This window comes from Canis aureus, chromosome 3 (assembly GCF_053574225.1).
Source record: "Canis aureus isolate CA01 chromosome 3, VMU_Caureus_v.1.0, whole genome shotgun sequence".
NCBI classification, from domain to species: domain Eukaryota; kingdom Metazoa; phylum Chordata; class Mammalia; order Carnivora; family Canidae; genus Canis; species Canis aureus.
In genome coordinates, this window is record NC_135613.1 from 24,308,329 (window position 1) to 24,326,985 (window position 18,657).

The following is an 18,657-nucleotide window of genomic DNA, read 5'->3' on the forward strand; positions in this document are numbered from 1 at the left end:
CCGCAGCCCCACCACAGACCCAGGCAGATGTGAAGGCCAGGCCACCTGGGGCTTCTGCTGCCACCAGTGACCTGGCACACCAGGGGCAGCCCCTGGGCCAGGCATCCCAGTCTGCAGAGCGTCATGGATCGGAGCCCAAGTGGGCACATGTGTGTGGCCTCAGCAACCACACAGTGGGCCTGGGCAGCTCCAGCTGGGCTCCAACCCCCTTCGCAGATTGTTTCCCCAGCCCACCTAAAGGCAGCTTTCAGCACCTCCCTGCCTGACCAGCCATGTTCGCTCACCCCTGATTAAAGCTTACTGTGTGCAAGCAAACACCCAGGAAGTGGGGACGAGTGACCTTTGTCTGGGGTCTGAAGGATGCTTTGGTCAGCATGTTACTGAGTTTCCATCATGCGGCTGGTCCGAAAGTAGAGCCCCGCAGGTGACAGATACCACAGAACCACCGGAAGGAAGGCTGGGGACGGAGAGGAGAGGGCAAGGGGGTCCAGAGGCCACCAGGATGGGGACCAGTCTTCTAGGCAGAGGCAGCAGCCCAAGCAGGGCCCAGACTGGGCAGGGCCATCCCTGTGGCTGCAGTGGCTGGTGTGGCATGGGTGGCATCTGTCCTGGGCTGTGGGAGCCTGGCGGCTTTGGCCAAGGCCTATTGGGCCGGGCAGTGGGGGGCAGGGGGGGAGCAGCAGAGGGGGAGCGGGGGGCAGACAGGCTGAGAAGTGCTGAAGGAGATGCCTGGCTTGGGAGTGGGATGCACACGGGGACTCAGGGAGTCTGCTCTCTTTGGTTTATTTTGCGGGCTCCATGAGGAACAGGTAGAGATGCTACTCATACAACCTCATCAATCACCGGGACTGGGTTTTCCTGGGGGCCACCGGAAACCCCCACAGCACCTGCTGCCTCCTCCTCTTCACTGGGCTTCTTCCGGGCCTCGGCTGGCGGCCGCGGTGGGGGGTTGCTGGGCGGCTGCTTGATGGTGCCACCCACCTGCGGACGCTCCTTGGGCTGGGGCTCGATGGGGATCCACTGCTCTCCGTGGTAAGCCGCCTGCACGATTTGAAGGAGCTGGGTCAGAGCTGGGTGGATAGTGCTCCCCCAACTCAGCCGCCAGGAACAGGGTGGGACCCATGTCTGAGCCCACTATGTCCGGAGTGACAGCCAGGACCTCAGAGTTCAGCTGATTCACTTTCCAGCAGGGACCCCACACGGGGGTGGGCAACCTGGAGCCCACTCCAGGTGCTCAGGCCTCCCCACAGGGTCTAGGGCAAGAGGCCAGGCCTGGGAATCCAACACGCACAGTCTGGCTGGCCAGGCACCTGCAGCGGGGGAGTGGGGGAGAGAGGGGACGGGGACAGCCAGGAGGGCGGGGGAATGTGTGCTCTTTTATTTGTATCCCACGGTCCTTGACACATAGAAAAAGTGTGACATCATGTCACTCATGAAGCAGAAGAATGAAATGAACATCTGCAGTACTGCCTTCTCACCTGAAAACTAGGACACCTGCCCTGAAAAAAGGACCATGCAGCAGACCCGAGAGTGCACAGAGACATGGCACAAACCAGAACGCTAACAGATCCGCTCGCATTCTCTGCCCAGGGGAGGATCTCACACCAAGCTCACAGGCCCTTAACAGAGGCAGAGAAAGTATTCGGGGTCTGACCTTCACTCACAGAATATTCACAACTAAAACGTACATGAGGTTCCCGCAAGTCAGTAATGTAAAGACAAAGGCCCCCTGGACAAACGGGTAGGGACTGGATGCAGCAGCGGGCAGCCAGTGGGAACCAGCAGCCCTGCCAGCCTAGGTGGGCAGCACGCGGCAGCCAGGTAGGGTGCCCCTGATGCAGGGAGGGTGCCGGGGCTGGATGTGGGCGATGCTCTCCCTGCGCCCTGTGACCAGCCGCAGGAAGCAGCCAAACACACAGAGCAGCAACAGGGTGGGCTCCCATTGGGGGAGCACCGAGGGGCCGGCGGGCAGGTCACTAAGGTGCAGGACGGCTTAGAGCACAGACAACACACCACCCGTTCCCTCACAATATGTGCAAAGGATGAATGTGCAGCGCAGGAGGACGGCAAGCATGGGGCGCAAGGCCCATGCCCCACAGAGCTTCTACCCAGGCCGTCCTCCCCAGTATCTGCCAGCCCTCCTGTAAAGATTGGGTTAGGGGTGTCCTTCCAACGGGGTCTTTGCTATGTCCCAACTCCAGGCAAACCCAACAGGGCAGCCTTGGGAAACCTCCAGGTGGCATCTGTGCTGTTTACAAGCTCCCTAGGAAGTGCCCCTGACAGCACCCAAGTCAGGAAGGATGGCTTAGATGAGACAAATATGATGAGTGGGTCCCAATCCAGTTGGGCCTTGGCTAGCTGGGTGACCCTAGTCCAGCCAGGTCACTTCCCTGACTTTGTATCTCTTGGTCTGTAGAGTGGGGACCTCAGCACTCCCTTGCAGGGATGAGGCACCGATAAGGGAGCTGCCACACTTTACATACGTGGAGATAGTGGCTACAGCATCACTGGCTCTGATACGGCGTGAGCAAGGACACCGGCTGCCGGCTTTGGCTCTGCCCGCAGCGCTGGCCACAGAGGATACCACTTACCAGCAGATAGATGCTGCTCGCGATGGCCAGGCAGGCTGTCCCCAGGATGGTGGCCAGCAGGAATCCAGCAGGTACTGAGAGCCTGGGGAGGGGTGGCAGGGCGGTCAGGGGGTTTGCAGGATCAAAGGCTGCAGGATCTCGGGACAAGGCAGACTAGTGTGCGGTCCCCAGGACCCTGGCTGGAGGAGATGCCCAGACCCGCCAAAGGTTAGGCTTCTAAGCTTGGGCCCTTTAGGCTGTTCTTGGGATGCTGGCACCTGGGCCCCACCCACCACACCAGGGGGAAGCCCAAATAGCCACAGAGGCCTGTGAGTGTTGTGGCCTCCCTGCCAGTGACCAGCAGATCCACACACAAGGCAGTGAGCAGAGCCGCCCGGGAGAGCCCGGTCTATTCCTGATTTAAGCTTCTAGGGTTGCAGTGAGCCATCAGGGAGCAGCAGGTGACAGAGCAGGTCTCAGGACCCCAGGATCTGGGCTTCTGTTTGGAAGCATATCTGGGCGGGGACGGGCCTGACTTGATCCAGATGATGGGGAGGGTTTATACCAGGGACATCTTGGTCTCTGGGGAACAGGGGACTCACCCAAGGTGCAGGAAGGCCCGGATGTAGTAGTTCCTGGAGAGAGGCCCGAACACCTTCACCACTTTGGTCATGTACTTCTGTCCACTAGGCAGAGGGGAGGGAAGACACTGTATCCCACACAGCACCCTCCTCCCTAGAGCACCTTGGCTTCTCACTCCTTAGGACTGAGTGGGGGGCCACGGTGGCTGGGCAGGCCCTGGAAGGAGGGTGCTCCCGTGGGGTGGCCCGGAGCAGGGCTGGGGGCTCACCATCTCTCCATGGTGGATCCCTTCCTCCTCTTCCCGCGCGGATACTCCAGCAGGCACACAAACACGCCTGCTCCGCTGCAGGTGCCGTTAAGGAGCCGCCACACAGCCCGGGGGTCTCAGTGAGCCCCCTTTGCGGATGAGAAGACAGAGGGTTAGGTTGCTTCCCAGAGGTCACTCAGCAGAGTCTGCCACTGTGCTGCCCGCATGAGCCCTCCATCCCCCCCCACGCCTGCCTCGGTGGGCCTGTCACAGCTGGGCCAGAGGGGCTGAGCCTGTTCCGATGGATCCCAGGCCAACCCTGGGGGACGGCTGATAGAGGGGGCCTGGAGGGGATCCCAGGAATCCCCAAGGCCTCAGGGCTGCTGACACCTCTCCCCAGGCCAGTCTTCATGGGCCTGCTGCGGACCCACGCCCGGCCTCGGGCAGGCTGCTGCCCTGCTCAGTCCCACTGTGTGACCGAGCCCCATCCTGCCCTCCCCAGCGCTGTGGAGTGTCTCAAGGGCCCACAAATGGGGGTAGCACTCTGCAAACTGTTTAGTGCTATGCCCCCAGGGACAGCAGCAGCCCCACCCTGTGCCCAGAAGTCCTGCCCCCGACCCTAGCCTGGACTCTGCGGTGGCAGGATACATGGAGTAGGCGCCGAAGTACCACTTGGTGAACTGGCCGGCGGTGGCCACGATGCCTCCCATGATGAGGACTGTGGGCAGAGGAGAAGCAGGTTAGCAGGAGGAATGTGCCCCCATCGCAGGTGCAGGGCTGGGGGCTGTAGGGTGCTCTGGCCACTCTCCGTGGGCTCCCCTCCCTTGGCCAGGCCATCATCCACCACATGGGACAACATGTTTATCTGTGCAGGGGACACAGAAGGAGAAACCCCTAGAAAGTGACAGGCAAGTTGGGGAAGGGGTGAAAAGAGCAGTGCGTGGGGGGAGCCAGGTCTGGGTCCCAGCAGCAGCTGGGGGACACCCAGCCTTAGAGCCCCAGGAGGGCCGCTGGGGCTGGTCTTCACCGCAGCCGTCCACTCTGCAGGGCTCTGCGACCCCTGGCCGTTTCGAGTGCTTGCTTTCTGCATCTCAAGATGACACTGTCCCTTTGTGTGCTCCTGTGGATGGGCGAGGCTCCCAGCTGCACAGCGCTCCTATGTCCCACTGGTCACCTGGCCTCCAGCTGACAGACACCGATACCCCTATGCCCTTCCCGGGGCTGCTGTGGGCCACTCCAGCCCACGTGGTCCTGCCTCCTGCTGGCTGCTGGAGGCGGCATACCTCTGCATCTTTTCTCCCCAGAAATTATCTTTTTTTTTTTTTTTATAATTTATTGCGGCAAAATATACATAACATAAAATGTTCTGTTTTAGCCATGTTAAAGTCCACCGCTCAGGCGGTCTAAGTCCACGCCCTGCTGTGCGAGCATCCCCAGAACGAACAGCGATCACTCGAGGTACAATCAGGACATGTTGATCTTTCTCTGTGTCTCGCATGAATAAAATCTTAAAAAAAAAAAATCTAAAGCTTCTCTTCCTGGATCATGTGTAGACTTGACCTCACCATGATTAATTATTTACCATCGGTGCTCATTTTCAAAGCCCCTCCACCTCCTCGCAGCCTGTCCTGTCTGCGGGACTCAGCACCCACCCACACCCACACCCACCCCCGCTAACAAGCATCCTTTGAGGTCCCCCCCGGGTCCTGAATCCGTCCTTTTTCTCGGCACCTAAAATTCTCTTCCCTCGGCTCCCAGCAGCGGCTCCTGAGAAGTCTGCAGTCAGGCTGCTACGAAACCACTTTTTCCCTCTGGTAAATTTTAAGATTTCCTTTAATGGTCTGTAATTTCATTACCATGTGTCCAAAAAGGGATTGGTTTTCCTTTATTCTGCAATGGGCTCTGCTTTCTTTCAATCTGAGATTTCTCCATTTCTGGAAAATGCTTACCCCTGACCCTTTTTTTTTTTTTCTTAAAGATTTTATTTATTTATTCACAGACACAGAGAGAGAGAGGCAGAGACACAGGCAGAGGGAGAAACAGGCTCCACGCAGGGAGCCCGATGTGGGACTCGATCCCGGGTCTCCAGGATCACACCCCAGGCTGCAGGAGGCGCCAAACCGCTGCGCCACCGGGGCTGCCTACCTATGACCCTTTTGTATTGTCTCCCAGCATTCTGCCTACAGAGCCCTGATTCTCACCTCTGCACCTACTGCTGCCCATGGGGTGGGTCTCTCCCCCCACCCTGCACCCTTGCATACAGCTCAGCTTCAGTTTCTCTAAGATTTTTTTTTAAAGATTTTATTTATTTATTCATGAGAGATGCAGAGAAACAGGCAGAGGAAGAAGCAGGCTCCATGCAGGGAGCCCGACGTGAGACTTGATCCCAGGTCTCCAGGATCACGCCCTGGGCTGAAGGCAGCACCAAACCGCTGAGCCACCAGGGCTGCCCGTCTCTAAGATTGTTTTTAAAGCTTTTTAAATTAATTTATTCATAAGAGACAGAGAGAGAGATAGACAAACAGAGAGAGGCAGAGAAACAGGCAGAGGGAGAAGCAGGCTCCATGCACCGGGAGCCCGATGTGGGACTCGATCCTGGGTCTCCAGGATCACGTCCTGGGCCAAAGGCGACACCAAACCGCTAAGCCACTCGGGCTGCCCTCTCTCTAAGATTTTATTTATTTGAGAGAGAGAATGAGCAGGGGAAGGAGCAGATGGAGAAGCAGGCTCTCCGATGAGCAGGGAGCCTGACGTGGGACTCCATCCCAGGACCCCAGCATCACGACCTGAGCCGAAGGCAGACACCTCACCAACGGAGCCCCCCAGGTGCCCCTCAACTGCTCTTTAATGACCCCCTCTCTGTCTCTGGGCTGTGTGCTGTGAGGTTCCCTGAGCCCCACCTTCCATTCCACAAATCCTCTCATCTTTACAGAGCATTCAATTCATTAACCTTTGATGACTTTTTTCTTTGACGTTCTGTGTTAGTTCACATCTTGCGCTGTCCTGTTTTTGCTATAAAACTCTGCTCCTCCCCCCCTCCCCGAGCAGTTTGGGACACTCGTAGGCATCAAGGCATGCTCACATTCTCAGGTCTTGAAGAGGCTGGGCAGCTCTGGCTCTGTGGCGGTGTGAGAGGGCCCTCCCCGGGGGGTGGGGGTGGGTGGGGGCACGAGCTGGCAGCTGGTGGAGTCTGGTTTCCTGCGGCAGCCTTGCAGACAATGTTCATGTTTGCCTCTGCTGGGGGGGCTTCGGGGTTTCTCCAGCCTGGGCCCAGCTCACAGGCCTCTCTCGGTCTGGCACAGGGTAGGAGACAGTTGGCCCTTCCCCACATGCAGCACAGGCCTGAGTTTCCACAAGGGTTTGTCTTGTCCGTGACTTCAAGTCCAGGCCTGGCTGCAGGTGGCAAGTGTCCTCGGGGTGGGGGGACCTGCTTCCTACTGTTTCCCATGCAGGAGGCCCTCCCCGGTGTGGGCCAGCCACGCAGGCCAAACTCCCTTGTTTCCACACTAGGCCCCCACATCCCACCAGGTAAGAGCTCGAGGCCCTGGGCGCCCCTTCCTTTGACCCAGACACATCTCCTTGAAGTCTCACTCTGCTTTTCCTGCCAGCAGATTTCCTATCCCTGGTGCTGAGCTCTGCTACATATTAACTTATTTTGTTGGCCGTCAGGGTCCGGGTGGGCTGGAAGAGGGAAGGGCGGCATTCTGCATCCAGCCAACACCCTTGTGTTTGAGCGCCTGATTTCCTGTCCTGAGCAGCAGTTCTGCTGCCTGGGGTCAGCAGGGGGGTGGGGGCGGGGGGGGTGGGCAGAAGAAAACCCCACTAACTCACCAGGAAGGCAGGACTGTCTGCCACCCACCAAACGCTGACAGAGCCCTACTAGGACACAGCAGGAACACGATGAGGCCCCCGCTCCTGGGGGGCTCCTGGTCTCATCAGGGGGAACAAAAATCAACATTGAAACTGGGGAATGTGGTGCAATGTCCGGGGCTATGCTCCGCCTGATGCTCTAGAAAGACTCCTCCAAGCAGGCGGCTTTTTGAGCCGAGAAATGAATGGAGAAGCCAGCCAGCCACAGATGCTTCAGATAGATGTCTCCTCAGCAAAGGCCCTGCGGCCTGCTCAGGGGAACAGGGACAAAAACGAACCCTGTGGACGAGGCCCAGAGAAGGCAGGGGGCTGGAGGATCGGGTGCAGGAGAGGCCAAAATCGGTCGGGCTTTGGTTATGCGTCCCGCAAAGCCATGGGAAGGCTTTCAGTAGCAGGTGACACAATCTGGTCATAGGGGGTTTCCCACAATAGGAAAACCTGTGGAGCATGACTGCGGCTAGGCTCTCATCAGGCCTGAGCCATCCCCTGGAGGCTGCAGTTTACACCCAGAAGAAAAGTCAGCAAGGGAGGAACCAGAGCAGGGCCCTGGGGGACCTTCTGACAAACTGTCTTATTTGATGATGGAGAAGGCTGAGCCCAGACCCCAAATGTACCGTACGCACAGCGGCCGTGAGGGCAGCCTGGGTGCCACAGCACCGCAAGCAGGAGCCCAGGCCAGGACGGCCAGCCTGCACACAGTGGGCCTTCTACGAATAGGGCCTGGAGTGGACAGCCTGGGGACAGAGGGGAGCACCACGTGACCCACCCACTGAGCTCTCTGCCACTCGAGATGCCCAGTGCAGGGGGTGACCTGCCTGGATACACAACACACTGCTAGATCCTGTACTCTAAAATGTGATCCCCGCAGCGCAGGGCCGGGGAGACTTCATCTACCTCTCCGCCTTCCCTCCCCAAGTTCCCTCCCCAGGTGGAGGGAGGCCTGGGGAGGAGGGTCCCAGGGGAATGGTGCTGGGCTGAGAGCCCCCCTCCTCAGCACATTCATAGGCCCTTCCTGGGAGTGGGAGGTCCCTGGTCAGGAGGCAGAGCCTCCGGCCCCTCTTGCCTCAGGCCCTGGTGTGGACTCAGCTCTACCCCACTCAGTCCGGAGAAGTTCCTGCTGTGAGCACAGAGCTCGGGTGCAGACCCCATGCTCCGTAAGCAGAGCTCCTGAGCACAGGTGGCAGGGTGGCTGGGGGCTCTGAGCTGACCAGGCTCGCTCTAGGGGGTCTCTAGCCACCTTATGAAATCCCAGATGCCATTCTGTGGAACAGGGGGGCCTGGGCCCCGACGGAGAGCCCCTGCCACCCAGGAAGAGAGGGAGCCCGGGCCCCCCACTCCAGGGCAGCAGGGCCACCAGGGCTCGCCCCCTTGCCGGGTTTACCCAACCCTGGGGGGCAGGGACTCCCCGGAAACCACCAAGGAGGAAACGCCTCTTCTCCTGGCTGCAACTTCCTCTCTCGGTGCGGCGGTCCGGCGGCGGGGCGGGGGTCATGGGCCGTCGAGGGGACGGCTGGGGCGTGGGCGGGGGAAGGGGCTCCGAAGCCCCTCCGCAGGCCGAGCGCCCCCGCTGCCCGGCAGGCTGCAGCCCGCCGACCCCCGCCGGCCGCCCCGGCCCGCAGTGGCAGGTCCCGCTTCCCAGCCCGCGCCCCGCGGCCCGCGGCCCGAGCCCCCGCGCGCACTCACTCAGGCCGGACGCCAGCGCCTGCTCGTTGGCCCACATGGCCCACTCGATCTGCCCCATGGCGGCGACGACCACAGCTCGGCGGGCTCCTGCGACACTGCGCCCGCGCTCCCGCCGCCCGCCCCCAGCGCCCCGCCCCCAGCGCCCCGCCCCCAGCGCCCGGCCCCGCCCCGCCCCCAGCGCCCCGCCGGGCAGGTGAGGCTCCCCCGAGAGCCGGGACCCAGCCCTGGGGCCCTGTCCACCCCGGGCCTCCCTCCCCTCCCCGGCGGGGTCCCCTGCAGGCCCAGCGCCCCGACCCCCGCCCCAGCTCACTTCCTCCTCCCGGCTCCTCCCGGCTCCTCCCAGCTCCCTCCGGGCACCCGCGGCGGAGGCCACCGAGTTTCTCCCTGGCTGTGTGCCAGGCACCTGACCTGCCAGCTTCGCTCCCCAAGCATCACCTGGGCTGCCCAAGATCAGAGCCGTTGCCGGCGGGCTGGGCTACAGGGCGAGCACGCTGTGACCTGGAGGCACCCCAAAACGTGTGGGTTCTGCTCAGAGCTTGCAGCCTACAGCAGGGAACAGGGACTTCTCCCAAAGGAGGCATGGGCAGGCTGGTCCCAGGTTTAAAGGCCCAGAACCTTCACTGCGGCCACGCAATGGATGTCCCACAGTGAACCAAGGCATCCTTGGACACTGGCAGGCCAAGCCTCCACTGCCCCATCTGGCCCTGGACTGGAGCAGGTGTGGCCCAGGTCACACTGCAGCAACCCTCTGCTCACCAGACCAACTCCGAAGGACAGGATGTGCCAAACTTCTGGGAAAATCCAGAATGTAGGAGTGCATCCCTTTGTCCTTCCCCCTACCCCCAATGAGGGTCATAGCTGTCAGGTGCTTCAGCAGCAGTAGCCAGGGCCCCAGCCCCTGACCCTGGTGGAGGAGGGGCAGACAGTTACCCCTGTGTCCACCTCCTCCTGGATGCCTGGCCTGCCCTGCCGGTTCAGAAATAGAGAGGGGTGGCACTCCTGAGGTTTCACAGTCCAGAAACTTCTGGGCTATGAGGAATCACATCTATAACCCACACTCCTGCCAACAAACCCAATTCCCACCTTCTTTGGTGGACAGGGACCTAAGCCAGACCCAAACCACATCCTCACACCCATCAGAGCTTTAGTGACTGTGTCAGTCACCAAATGTGGGTCACAGCTAGTTGACAACTTTTTCAGGTGCTCTGCCCAGACCCTCCCAGCCTCTCAGCACAGGGACCCCAGAGCACTGGTGCAGGAACCAGGAAAATCACACCTGCTCCATCAGTGACGTTGGCTTTATTCCCTGCAGCCCACAGGGCTCCTGTGTAATGCACCCACCTCCCACTGGACACACACCAGTGTTCTCTTTATAAACAAACGTTGGCCTGAGTCTGACAGAGGAGCCATGAGGGGATATCTCAGGCTTGAAGCTTTTGTGGAGGGTCCCCGAGGTCTGCAGAGGTGACCTGTCCTCTGAGGATGGATGCTAACTCCCAGTCATCTCCTGCAGAGTTGCTGTTTGGGGCAGTGGGCAGGACTTCAGAGGGTGAGTCCAGAAAGCCCTTCGAAGGGGGACCTGGCAGCTCCACACGGTCCAGCTCAGAGCCCAGTGTCATGTCCCTGGCCCTCACATCGGCTCTCTTCTTCGCAAAGCACCAGGTGCAAGCTGCAGCGAGGTGAGGCACTTGGTGGGGTGGCATACCCCTGATGGCCTGGGTGGTGCCAATGGTCACTCCAGTGACCCAGCTTGGCCACAGCACATGGCCTGGCCTGGCGCCCAGTGCCTATCCCTCAAGCCCCCATAAGCATGGACCAGCCAGCGCCACACCCAGCTCCCCAGTCCCAGCGAAGTGCCCTTCTCCCGGCAGCAGCTGGGGCTCCCCTGGAGGAAGGTGGTTAAGCAGCTGGCTTCGGCAGACCATCCGGGCCCAGGAGGTGAGCATGAGGGTCATCCAGGATTTGAGGCCCAGGTCCTACCTGTCGGGTCAGAGTAATGGGAGAGGCAGGTAAGTGCAGCTCAGAAGCTCACAACCCGTGGTGACACCCCAACACCCTGACCCACAATGGGCACCCTGTCACTTGGCTTCCATCACCCAGACCTGGGGTGGACAGCACATCCCAGATGGAAGGCAGACCGCCTGGGCACTCAGGTGGTGGGAATGAGAATCAGATCTCAGTGAAATGCTGGCTCAGGCATTCAAGCAAGGATTCTGACCTGCTCCAGTGGGGTGAGTCCTGAGGGTTCCCAGGATCCCCAGTACCATATGTCCCTCTAAGTCTCCCCCTGTACATGGGGAACAGCACCCCACAACACTGGGGGTCCTTAAACCTCCACGTGGAGGTTAAGTGAACGAATGGGACAAGCCATTCTGTAACATTCTAAAAACCAAAAAAGTAGTGTCACTGCTTCTTCTGCTCATACTCTCAGCAAGTTGGCTCCCCAGCTGCGAGCATGCTGGGTCTGAGCCCACAAGGCTGGACGCACCCCCCTGTGGCCAGCCAGGCTGCAGGGCCAGGGCGAGCTGGCTGCCAGGCCTCACCTGGGTGGCAATGATGTACTTGATGCTGCCCGGGATGGGATCCACATTGAGCGCAGCTTTAAACTCGTCTGAGAGTGGGGTGGGTCTCACAGGCAGCCCCTTCAGAAACCTGGGGAAAGTCAGGCAGGAAGGTGCCAAGGCCACAGATGAGAGGTATGCAGACACCAGATGCGAGAGAGGAAGCAGACTGGCGGCTGCGGGGGCAGGGAGGCTATGGCTGGGGGGTCAGGAGGCAGGTGTCTTTTGGGGAAATGCATAATCCCCGGAACCAGATGGCAGTGCTACTTGCACAACAGAGCGGGTAAAGCCACTGGTTGTGCGCCTGAAGTTGTTGAAATGGTAAATGGTTGGCGGTGTGTATTTATCTCACACACAAAGCCAGGCTCGAGGATGAGTGAGCGAGAGCCTGGCTGGGGACACCAGAAGGGGAAGGCCTCACCCACGGCTCCCACTTGGCCTGGGGGGAGCAAAGCTTAAGAAGGAAACACCTCATGGGCGCCTGAGCAGCCAAATCTTGGTTTCGGCTCAGGTCATGATCCTGGGGTCCTGGGACAGAGCCCCGTCAGGCTCCGAGCTCCACAGAGAGTCTGCTTCTCCCTCTCCCTCTGCCCTCCCCCCACACATGAGGACATGTGTATGCACTCTCGCTCTCCCAAATAAATAAAATCTTAAAAAAAAAAAAAAAAAGACAACAAACACCTCAATCCAAGTGCAAGTCCAGGGACGTGTTCCCTGGAACACAAAAACCCACAAACCACCCATGAGGTGACAGGAGCAATGGGTTCAGAGTCGCCCACAAGGACACCAGATGCCTCGGGGGCGTCCTTGGTCATGAGGCCTGTCCACATGGTGAGGAAGTCAGTCTCTCACCCCACCCACTAGAAGCCGGTATTGCCCCAACTATGGTGACACACACCGCACCCACATCCTCCCTTGCACCCCTAGCTGGAAAGTGTCCCTGCACTGAAACCACTCAAAGGGACAAGTCCAAAGGCGCAGGCGTTACTATGAGGCCACAGGCACTGCTCCCAGCATGTACCTGCATGTATGGCCACAGGGCTGTGACACGTGGTGGTCACAGGAAGGCACACATGGTGACACACCGTGGCCCCTGTAGAGACTAGAACCTGCCATGGGACGCCCCCCACTCAGCACCACGGCCTCAGCTGCCATAGTCCTGGATCTCAGCAGGAAACCTGCTCCTCCCTCCACCCCTCCCAAATGTGGGCAACCCCCAACTCACTTGTCTCCGTTTGACTCAGGAGGGAAGCAGTGCTGAACAGCAGCCACAAACTCAGGCACAGTGTCCTCCAGGGTAAAGACCACGGCATTGGGGCCTGCGTCAAACGTGTATGCCACCTGGAACCCACACTGCGGTCAGTGTGAGTCTCTGGAGTGGGTGGCTTGGCGCCACCTCTCATCTGCCACAGAGACCCAGAGACCCGGGACTGTGCACGGCTGGGGTGCAGCACGGCACCCTTGCCCACTGACTTGGGACCGTGTCTTCAGACACAGTCTATGCTCCCTCAGCAGGCCGCATGGTAAAGCATATGCTGAGAAGTCTTGTCATGGGCAGGCTTGTGCTGGACCCAGCCTGGCTTCACTGCAGCTCTAAGGGACACCCCGCAAGCTCAGGGAGCCGGCAAGAGCAGCATCAGCTTCCACCCGCCCCCACTGCCTTGCCTTGGTCTGCCCGTGATGGGCGTTGAAGCGGTGCACCAGGTGGACGATGCGCCTGGAGGTGTCACTCAGGTAGGAGATGGGCGGGAAGGTGTCTAGGCAGGTGGCATGGAACTGGTTGCTGTCCTTCATGGTTAGCTGGCCAAAACCCTGGAAGTCCCGCTCTTGGATACAGCGGGTCATCTCTGCCATGCGCGCTGGCACCACCGACTCAGCCCGGAACTACAAGGCATGTTTTGGTGAGGTGCTGGCTGCTACCCTGTTCAGAGCCCAAGATGTGCAGGGCGGCCAGCAGCCCCACCGGGGGGCTGAGCAGAGCAGACCAGCTTGGCTTTAAAGAACATGCCCCGGGCAGCCGCTCACCCGTCCTAGCACCAGCCTTACCCTGAGCAAGGGGCTGGTCTCCACACTAGTCTGCATGCCTGCCGTGCTGCCCATCAGCTTCTTCTCTGCGCTCACCTGCACGAAGAGAAATGGCCTGGACCCTGCCCTGTAGGCCCCAGCCTGAAACGTGCATCCCGTTCCATCTCTCCCCTGGGCTGTGGACAGGGCAGTCCTAGGAACAGCAGCTTCCTCACTGCAGGGTGGGGAGCCACTCAATGCTGGGCCAGGCATGTCCATCACGCAGGGAGCCCCCAGACCAGGATGAGCTGCCCCTCCCAGCCTCACTCACCACAAGTATGAGGACTCGGAGTTCAGGCCAGTGTGACTCGGGGGCCACCTGCCGGGCGATGCTGTCTTTCCCATCGGCCCGCTCCCCCATCTGCCACTCCACGAAACCACCGTACAAGCTCCGGCAGGCGCTTCCTGAGCCCCGGCGAGCCACTTCTGAGAGGTCACTGTCAACCCCATAGACCTGGGCCAGGGTATATGCTGCAGGCACAAGGGGAAGGGCGCAGGGGCTCAGATGGGTGAGATGGGGATGAAGACTTTGAAAAGCCATGTGGAGCAGAGATCAGGGCAGAGAGGCCTGATGAGTGTGCGTAAGCGTGGCAGCTGGCCAAGAGGGGTGTGAGGGAGCAGGGCTGGCTAGGGCCAAGGTCTGATACAGGATACGGAGCTGGGGACCCAACACTGGGGGTCCCCTGTACTTGTCAGTCATCAAGGGTAGCTTAAGCATGGGCACACAAGGTGGCTGAGCAAGGATGCATTACCGCTGGGGTTTCTGCCAAGGCACAGACTGTGAGCCCACTGCCTACCCAGGTCAGGAGGGCCTACTGGACACTGAGCCAGCCAGAGGAAGCAGAGCAGGGCTTCGGAGGGAGGTAGACAGGTGTCAATGGGCCTGTCGGAGCACCTGGAGCCAGCTGCACCTGAAGCTAGCTACATCTCAGGATTCTGGTACATAAGCCAAGAAATTGGCCCTCTTAGGCTCAAGGAAGTTCGAGATGACTTTCTGTCACATACAACCTAGAGGATCCTACACACAGTGCTCTCGGGACATTTTAATGTTCAGACGTGTGGCTGTGGGTTCCCTGAAGATGGCGAGTGTGTGAAGTGCCGCTGGTCAAAGCACAGCACCCAGGGGGGCCCTCACCCACCTAGGCAGGCATACCCTGCCGCCGAAGAGGCCAGGCCTGCAGCCGTGGGGAAGTTGTTCACAGATGCGATATGAACCTTGTAGGTGAGGCTGAGAGGCAGGGGGTCCTCATCACCGGTGCTCCTCCGCTTCCGGGCCAGGCGGCGTACTGCAGGAACATGGGAGACGGCCACTGGGCAGAGTGGCCCTGACCTGCTCCCGGCATTTCACCCACTGAAACCCAGCCTCTGCCCCAGGCTTTATGCAGACCTTCCTCTGTGGAAAAGCCCTGGACCCCAGGCCCAGCCCCACGCCCAGCTCCGGCTGTGCTCACAGGCAGCCCCCGACCCAAGGGGCAGGGGTGGGGTGGGAGGTTAGAGTGGCCGAGAGGCAGCAGCGCTTCTGTGCGCTCAGACCCAACCCAGAGTGAAGGAGGGACAGCGGAGTCAGGAGCCTCGTGGCCAGCCCCAGCGGTGCTCACATCCCTCAGGGCCCCACTTACTCTCCCTGAGGCAGGCCTGGAGGCGGGGCTGCTCCACATCCTCCTCCCGGCCATTCAGCCAAATCCGGTCCTCAGTGAAGTCCTTGCTAACGGCTGCTGTGGTGGTGGTTTTCAACTGGGAGAAGAAACACAGGCCACGTCAGGGTCAGGTCCCCGTCCCCCAGGGAGGCCTTCATACAACAGCTCTTCCTGGCCTCCCACTCAGGGGCAGGGATGTCCTGCCCGGATGACAGGGCCGTGGAGGCGGAGGCTGGACAGTGAGGAAGGCTCCAACCCACATGGCCGGCTCAGTGCCAGGCCTGGTCACCAGCACTTTCACCGCCCACAGTGGAGTCATGGGCATGGGGCCAGGATGAAAGGCCTCCACCCTCCAAAGGAGCCTGGGGAGCTTAGGAGTGCATGTGACATGGGGGCGGGACCCTCTGGCTAGGAAGTCACCACTACCAATCACCACACAGAAGTTCAACCATGTTTGGTAAGTATTTACTTTGGCATTTAGTACAGATCCACACTAACCTGGTCCTGGTGCAAAGTGACACTCAGAGAGGAGTTGATGGGCAGAACCAGGTCCTCATCTCGCTTCCCCCCTGGAACAGATAACCCAAGGCCAGGCCAGTCCATTTCCCAGCCCTGGCAACCAGCACGCTGCTGCCCTCACTCCTGCCCACCAGTGCTCCCCAGTCACCCTCACTCCTTCTCACCACTCCCCCATCCGCCTGGAGCCTGCTCCCTTACAGCATCACATAAGTCCTCTTCCTGCTGTGCCCTCACCCTCAGGAAGTCCTCCTGGATTGCTCCCTACTTCACTAGGCTCCCAATCCCAGAGCAGAGTTGGAGGCCAGTCCATTCCCCTGTTTCACTGATTCTGTTTTTTCCTGTTTCATTTCATTCAGCAAATTACCTTGGAGTGCTTTCCAGGCCCTGAGCACCCTGATGGCAAGGTTCTTGCCTCCCAAACAGGAGGAGCCCTGGTTACTGAAAACACCTCCAAGCTCTCTGCTCTTACTCCCTGGAGACACTCAAGACCCCCCTGACTACTGGCATACCAGCAACAAAGGAAATCTTCCTGGAGGTCAGACATCGCAGAGCTCTCCATGAAGCACGCACAACGTGCAGCACATGTGTGGGGTCTTGGGATGATGGATTGTTACAGGTGGTAATGAGGACTACTGCCTGGCAGGGGACCCAAGGCAGCCCAGAACAGACCTGCACAAATATGCCCAAATGATTCTTTCTTTTAAAAAAAAAAAAAAAGATTTTATTTATTCATTCATGAGAGACAGAGAGAGAGAGGCAGAGACACAGGCAGAGGGAGAAGCAGGCTCCATGCAGGTAGCCCGACGTGGGACTCGATCCCAGGTCTCAAGGATCACATCCTGGGCCGAAGGCAGGTGCTAAACTGCTGAGCCACCCAGGGATCCCCCCAACTGATTCTTGACAAAAGTGTGGAAGCAATTCAGAAGAAAGGACGGCCTTCTCAGAAAATACTGCCAGAATAACTGGACATCCCTAGGCCAAAACACAGACCTCAACCCGGGGCTCATCCCTTATACAGAACACAATTTAAGATGGAGATTTAAATTTAAAACGTAAAACTACGGGGATCCCTGGGTGGCTCAGCGGTTTAGTGCCTGCCATTGGCTCAGGGTGTGATCCTGGAGACCTGGGATCGAGTCCCACGTCGGGCTCCCTGCATGGAGCCTGCTTCTTCCTCTGCCTATGTCTCTGCCTCTCTCTCTCTCTCTCTCTCTCTCTGTGTCTCTCATGAATGAATGAATGAATGAATGAATAAATAAATAAATAATTCTTAAAAAAAAAAAAAGGTAAAACTATAAAACCTTTAGAAAAATAAATGGGAGAAAATCTTCAGGTTGTAGGGCCAGGCAACTGAGTCTTTGACTTGACACCAAAAGCCATGACCCATAAATGGAAAAACTAACACACTGGACTTCACCTTAATTTTAAACCCTGTTAGGAGTTCCATCCGTAGAGTGTCTGCCTTTGGCTCAGGTTATGATCTCAGGTTCTGGGGATGGAGCCCCATGGCTGATGGGGTCAGCTCCCCACTCAGCAGGGGATCTGCTTGTCCTCTGCAGGCTGCCTCTGCTCACGCATGCTCTGTCTCTCTCAAATAAATAAATAAAATCTTAAAAAAAAAAAAAAAAAAAAAAAGACCTGCCAGGAGGATGAAAAGACAAGCTATTGAGTGGTAGAAAATCTCTGCAAACCACTCATCCAACACATGATCAGAATCTAGAACACAGAGCGAAGTCTCAAAACTCCACGGTAAAAAAGTACATGACCCAATGAGAACACAGACCTAAGACCCAAAGGGGCATTTCACCAAAGAGGACACACAGAGCGCGTGTGACCAGGTGTTCAGTATCCTGTCCAGTAGAAGGCTGCAAAGTAAACCCACCATCAGATGACACCCCACCGATCAGAACGGCTAAAATAAAACCTAGTGACAACATCACAGGCCAAAGAGCTGGTCACACAAGCACTGCTGGTGGGAATGTAGTGTGGGAGGTTTAAGTTTCTTTAAAAAACTAAGATACAACTACCCTAGGAACCCTAGGAGCCAGCAGCGGCATGCCCAGACATTTGTCCCCCAAGGAGACAACCTGCATTCACATATGCACCCACAACAAAATTTTGCAGCGGCTTTATTCACAGTAGGCTGGACCCAGGAAGAAGGCAGCTGCTAAGCAAAGTGTGGGACGTCCCCACCAGGGCACAGGACTCAGCACTAAAAGAGCCAGTGATGACACAAGCAACCGCCTGGACTATGCACCACAGTCACAGGGACCAGAGGCATTCTCAAAGGCAGCACGTGCAGTGATGCCACTGACAGCGCTCTTCAGATGAGAACATGATAGAAATGGACAGCAGGCCCAGGTGGACGGTACTGAGAGCCTGGGGTAGACTGTGGGAGCCCAGCCCCGGGGGGGGGGGGGGCATCCTGGTGGACCCTGCCCCCCACCCCCATCCCGCATGAACACTGTCCACCCGCCCTCATCCCACCTCCGGGGAGGTGGATCTCCCGTGTGGACACTGTCCCCCCACCCCCATCCTGCCCCCGGGGAGCGGGGAGGTGGACACAGTCCCCCCATCCTGCCCCCAGAGGGGGACACCCCGCGTGGACGCTGCCCCCCCACCCCGTCCCGGCCCGCGGGTGGACGTCCGCACGGCTCGTGCCTGGCACCCGGGCCGCGCACTCACAGTACTTGATGACCGCGATGTTGACCGGCGCCGTGCAGGTCACGGCCACCAGCGGCTTCTCGGAGGCCATGGCCAGGAAAGAGCTACCGCCGCAGGCAGCCGCCCGCCGGCCCGGCTCGCACCTCTTTCGCCCGCGATTGGCTCTCAGGGACAGTCTGTTCGCACGCCGCCCAATTGGCTGTGGGCCCGGCCTCCGCTCCACAGCTCAGCCAATGAGAGGGATCGAACGATGGACTGCC

At 59.1% G+C, this 18,657-nt stretch overlaps 2 protein-coding genes across 3 annotated transcripts; both read right to left on the reverse strand.

Annotated features, from left to right (window-relative positions):
- Positions 1–767: 767 nt before the first annotated feature.
- CYBA (cytochrome b-245 alpha chain) lies at positions 768–9,083 on the reverse strand. The gene is made up of 6 exons (XM_077891113.1): positions 8,953–9,083; positions 4,048–4,117; positions 3,421–3,495; positions 3,173–3,256; positions 2,592–2,673; positions 768–1,041 (listed from the first exon to the last, which is right to left on the reverse strand). Exons 1-6 carry the CDS (start codon positions 9,008–9,010, stop codon positions 823–825), a joined length of 588 nt encoding a protein of 195 aa, XP_077747239.1. The 5' UTR covers positions 9,011–9,083; the 3' UTR covers positions 768–822.
- A 1,149-nt stretch (positions 9,084–10,232) lies between these two features.
- Positions 10,233–18,577, reverse strand: MVD (mevalonate diphosphate decarboxylase). Of its 2 annotated transcripts, XM_077891114.1 has the most exons (12): positions 18,419–18,551; positions 17,151–17,598; positions 16,243–16,402; positions 15,713–15,783; positions 15,197–15,311; positions 14,717–14,863; positions 13,849–14,048; positions 13,560–13,634; positions 13,179–13,397; positions 12,739–12,854; positions 11,496–11,604; positions 10,233–10,932 (listed from the first exon to the last, which is right to left on the reverse strand). In XM_077891114.1, exons 2-12 carry the CDS (start codon positions 17,178–17,180, stop codon positions 10,852–10,854), a joined length of 1,323 nt encoding a protein of 440 aa, XP_077747240.1. In that variant the 5' UTR covers positions 17,181–17,598; positions 18,419–18,551; the 3' UTR covers positions 10,233–10,851. The 2 variants fall into 2 exon arrangements, with proteins under 2 accessions (XP_077747240.1, XP_077747242.1); XM_077891116.1 differs by lacking the exons at positions 16,243–16,402; positions 17,151–17,598 and having other exon boundaries at positions 18,419–18,577.
- Between the last annotated feature and the right edge of the window lie 80 nt (positions 18,578–18,657).

What these genes read in the sequence shown, in the direction of transcription:
- CYBA (XM_077891113.1), bottom strand. Translation starts at nt 9,010, where the DNA reads ATGGGGCAGATCGAGTGGGCCATGTGGGCCAACGAGCAGGCGCTGGCG. An exon ending in GGCGCTGGCGTCCGGCCTGA is followed by an intron (nt 4,118 to 8,952) that starts GTGAGTGCGCGC and finishes CTCTGCCCACAG; the next exon opens with TCCTCATCATGGGAGGCATC. An exon ending in TACTTCGGCGCCTACTCCAT is followed by an intron (nt 3,496 to 4,047) that starts GTATCCTGCCAC and finishes CGGCACCTGCAG; the next exon opens with CGGAGCAGGCGTGTTTGTGT.
- MVD (XM_077891114.1), bottom strand. Translation starts at nt 17,180, where the DNA reads ATGGAACTCCTAACAGGGTTTAAAATTAAG. An exon ending in CCCATCACGGGCAGACCAAG is followed by an intron (nt 12,855 to 13,178) that starts GCAAGGCAGTGG and finishes TGTGGGTTCCAG; the next exon opens with GTGGCATACACGTTTGACGC. An exon ending in AGTACATCATTGCCACCCAG is followed by an intron (nt 10,933 to 11,495) that starts GTGAGGCCTGGC and finishes CTGACCCGACAG; the next exon opens with GTAGGACCTGGGCCTCAAAT.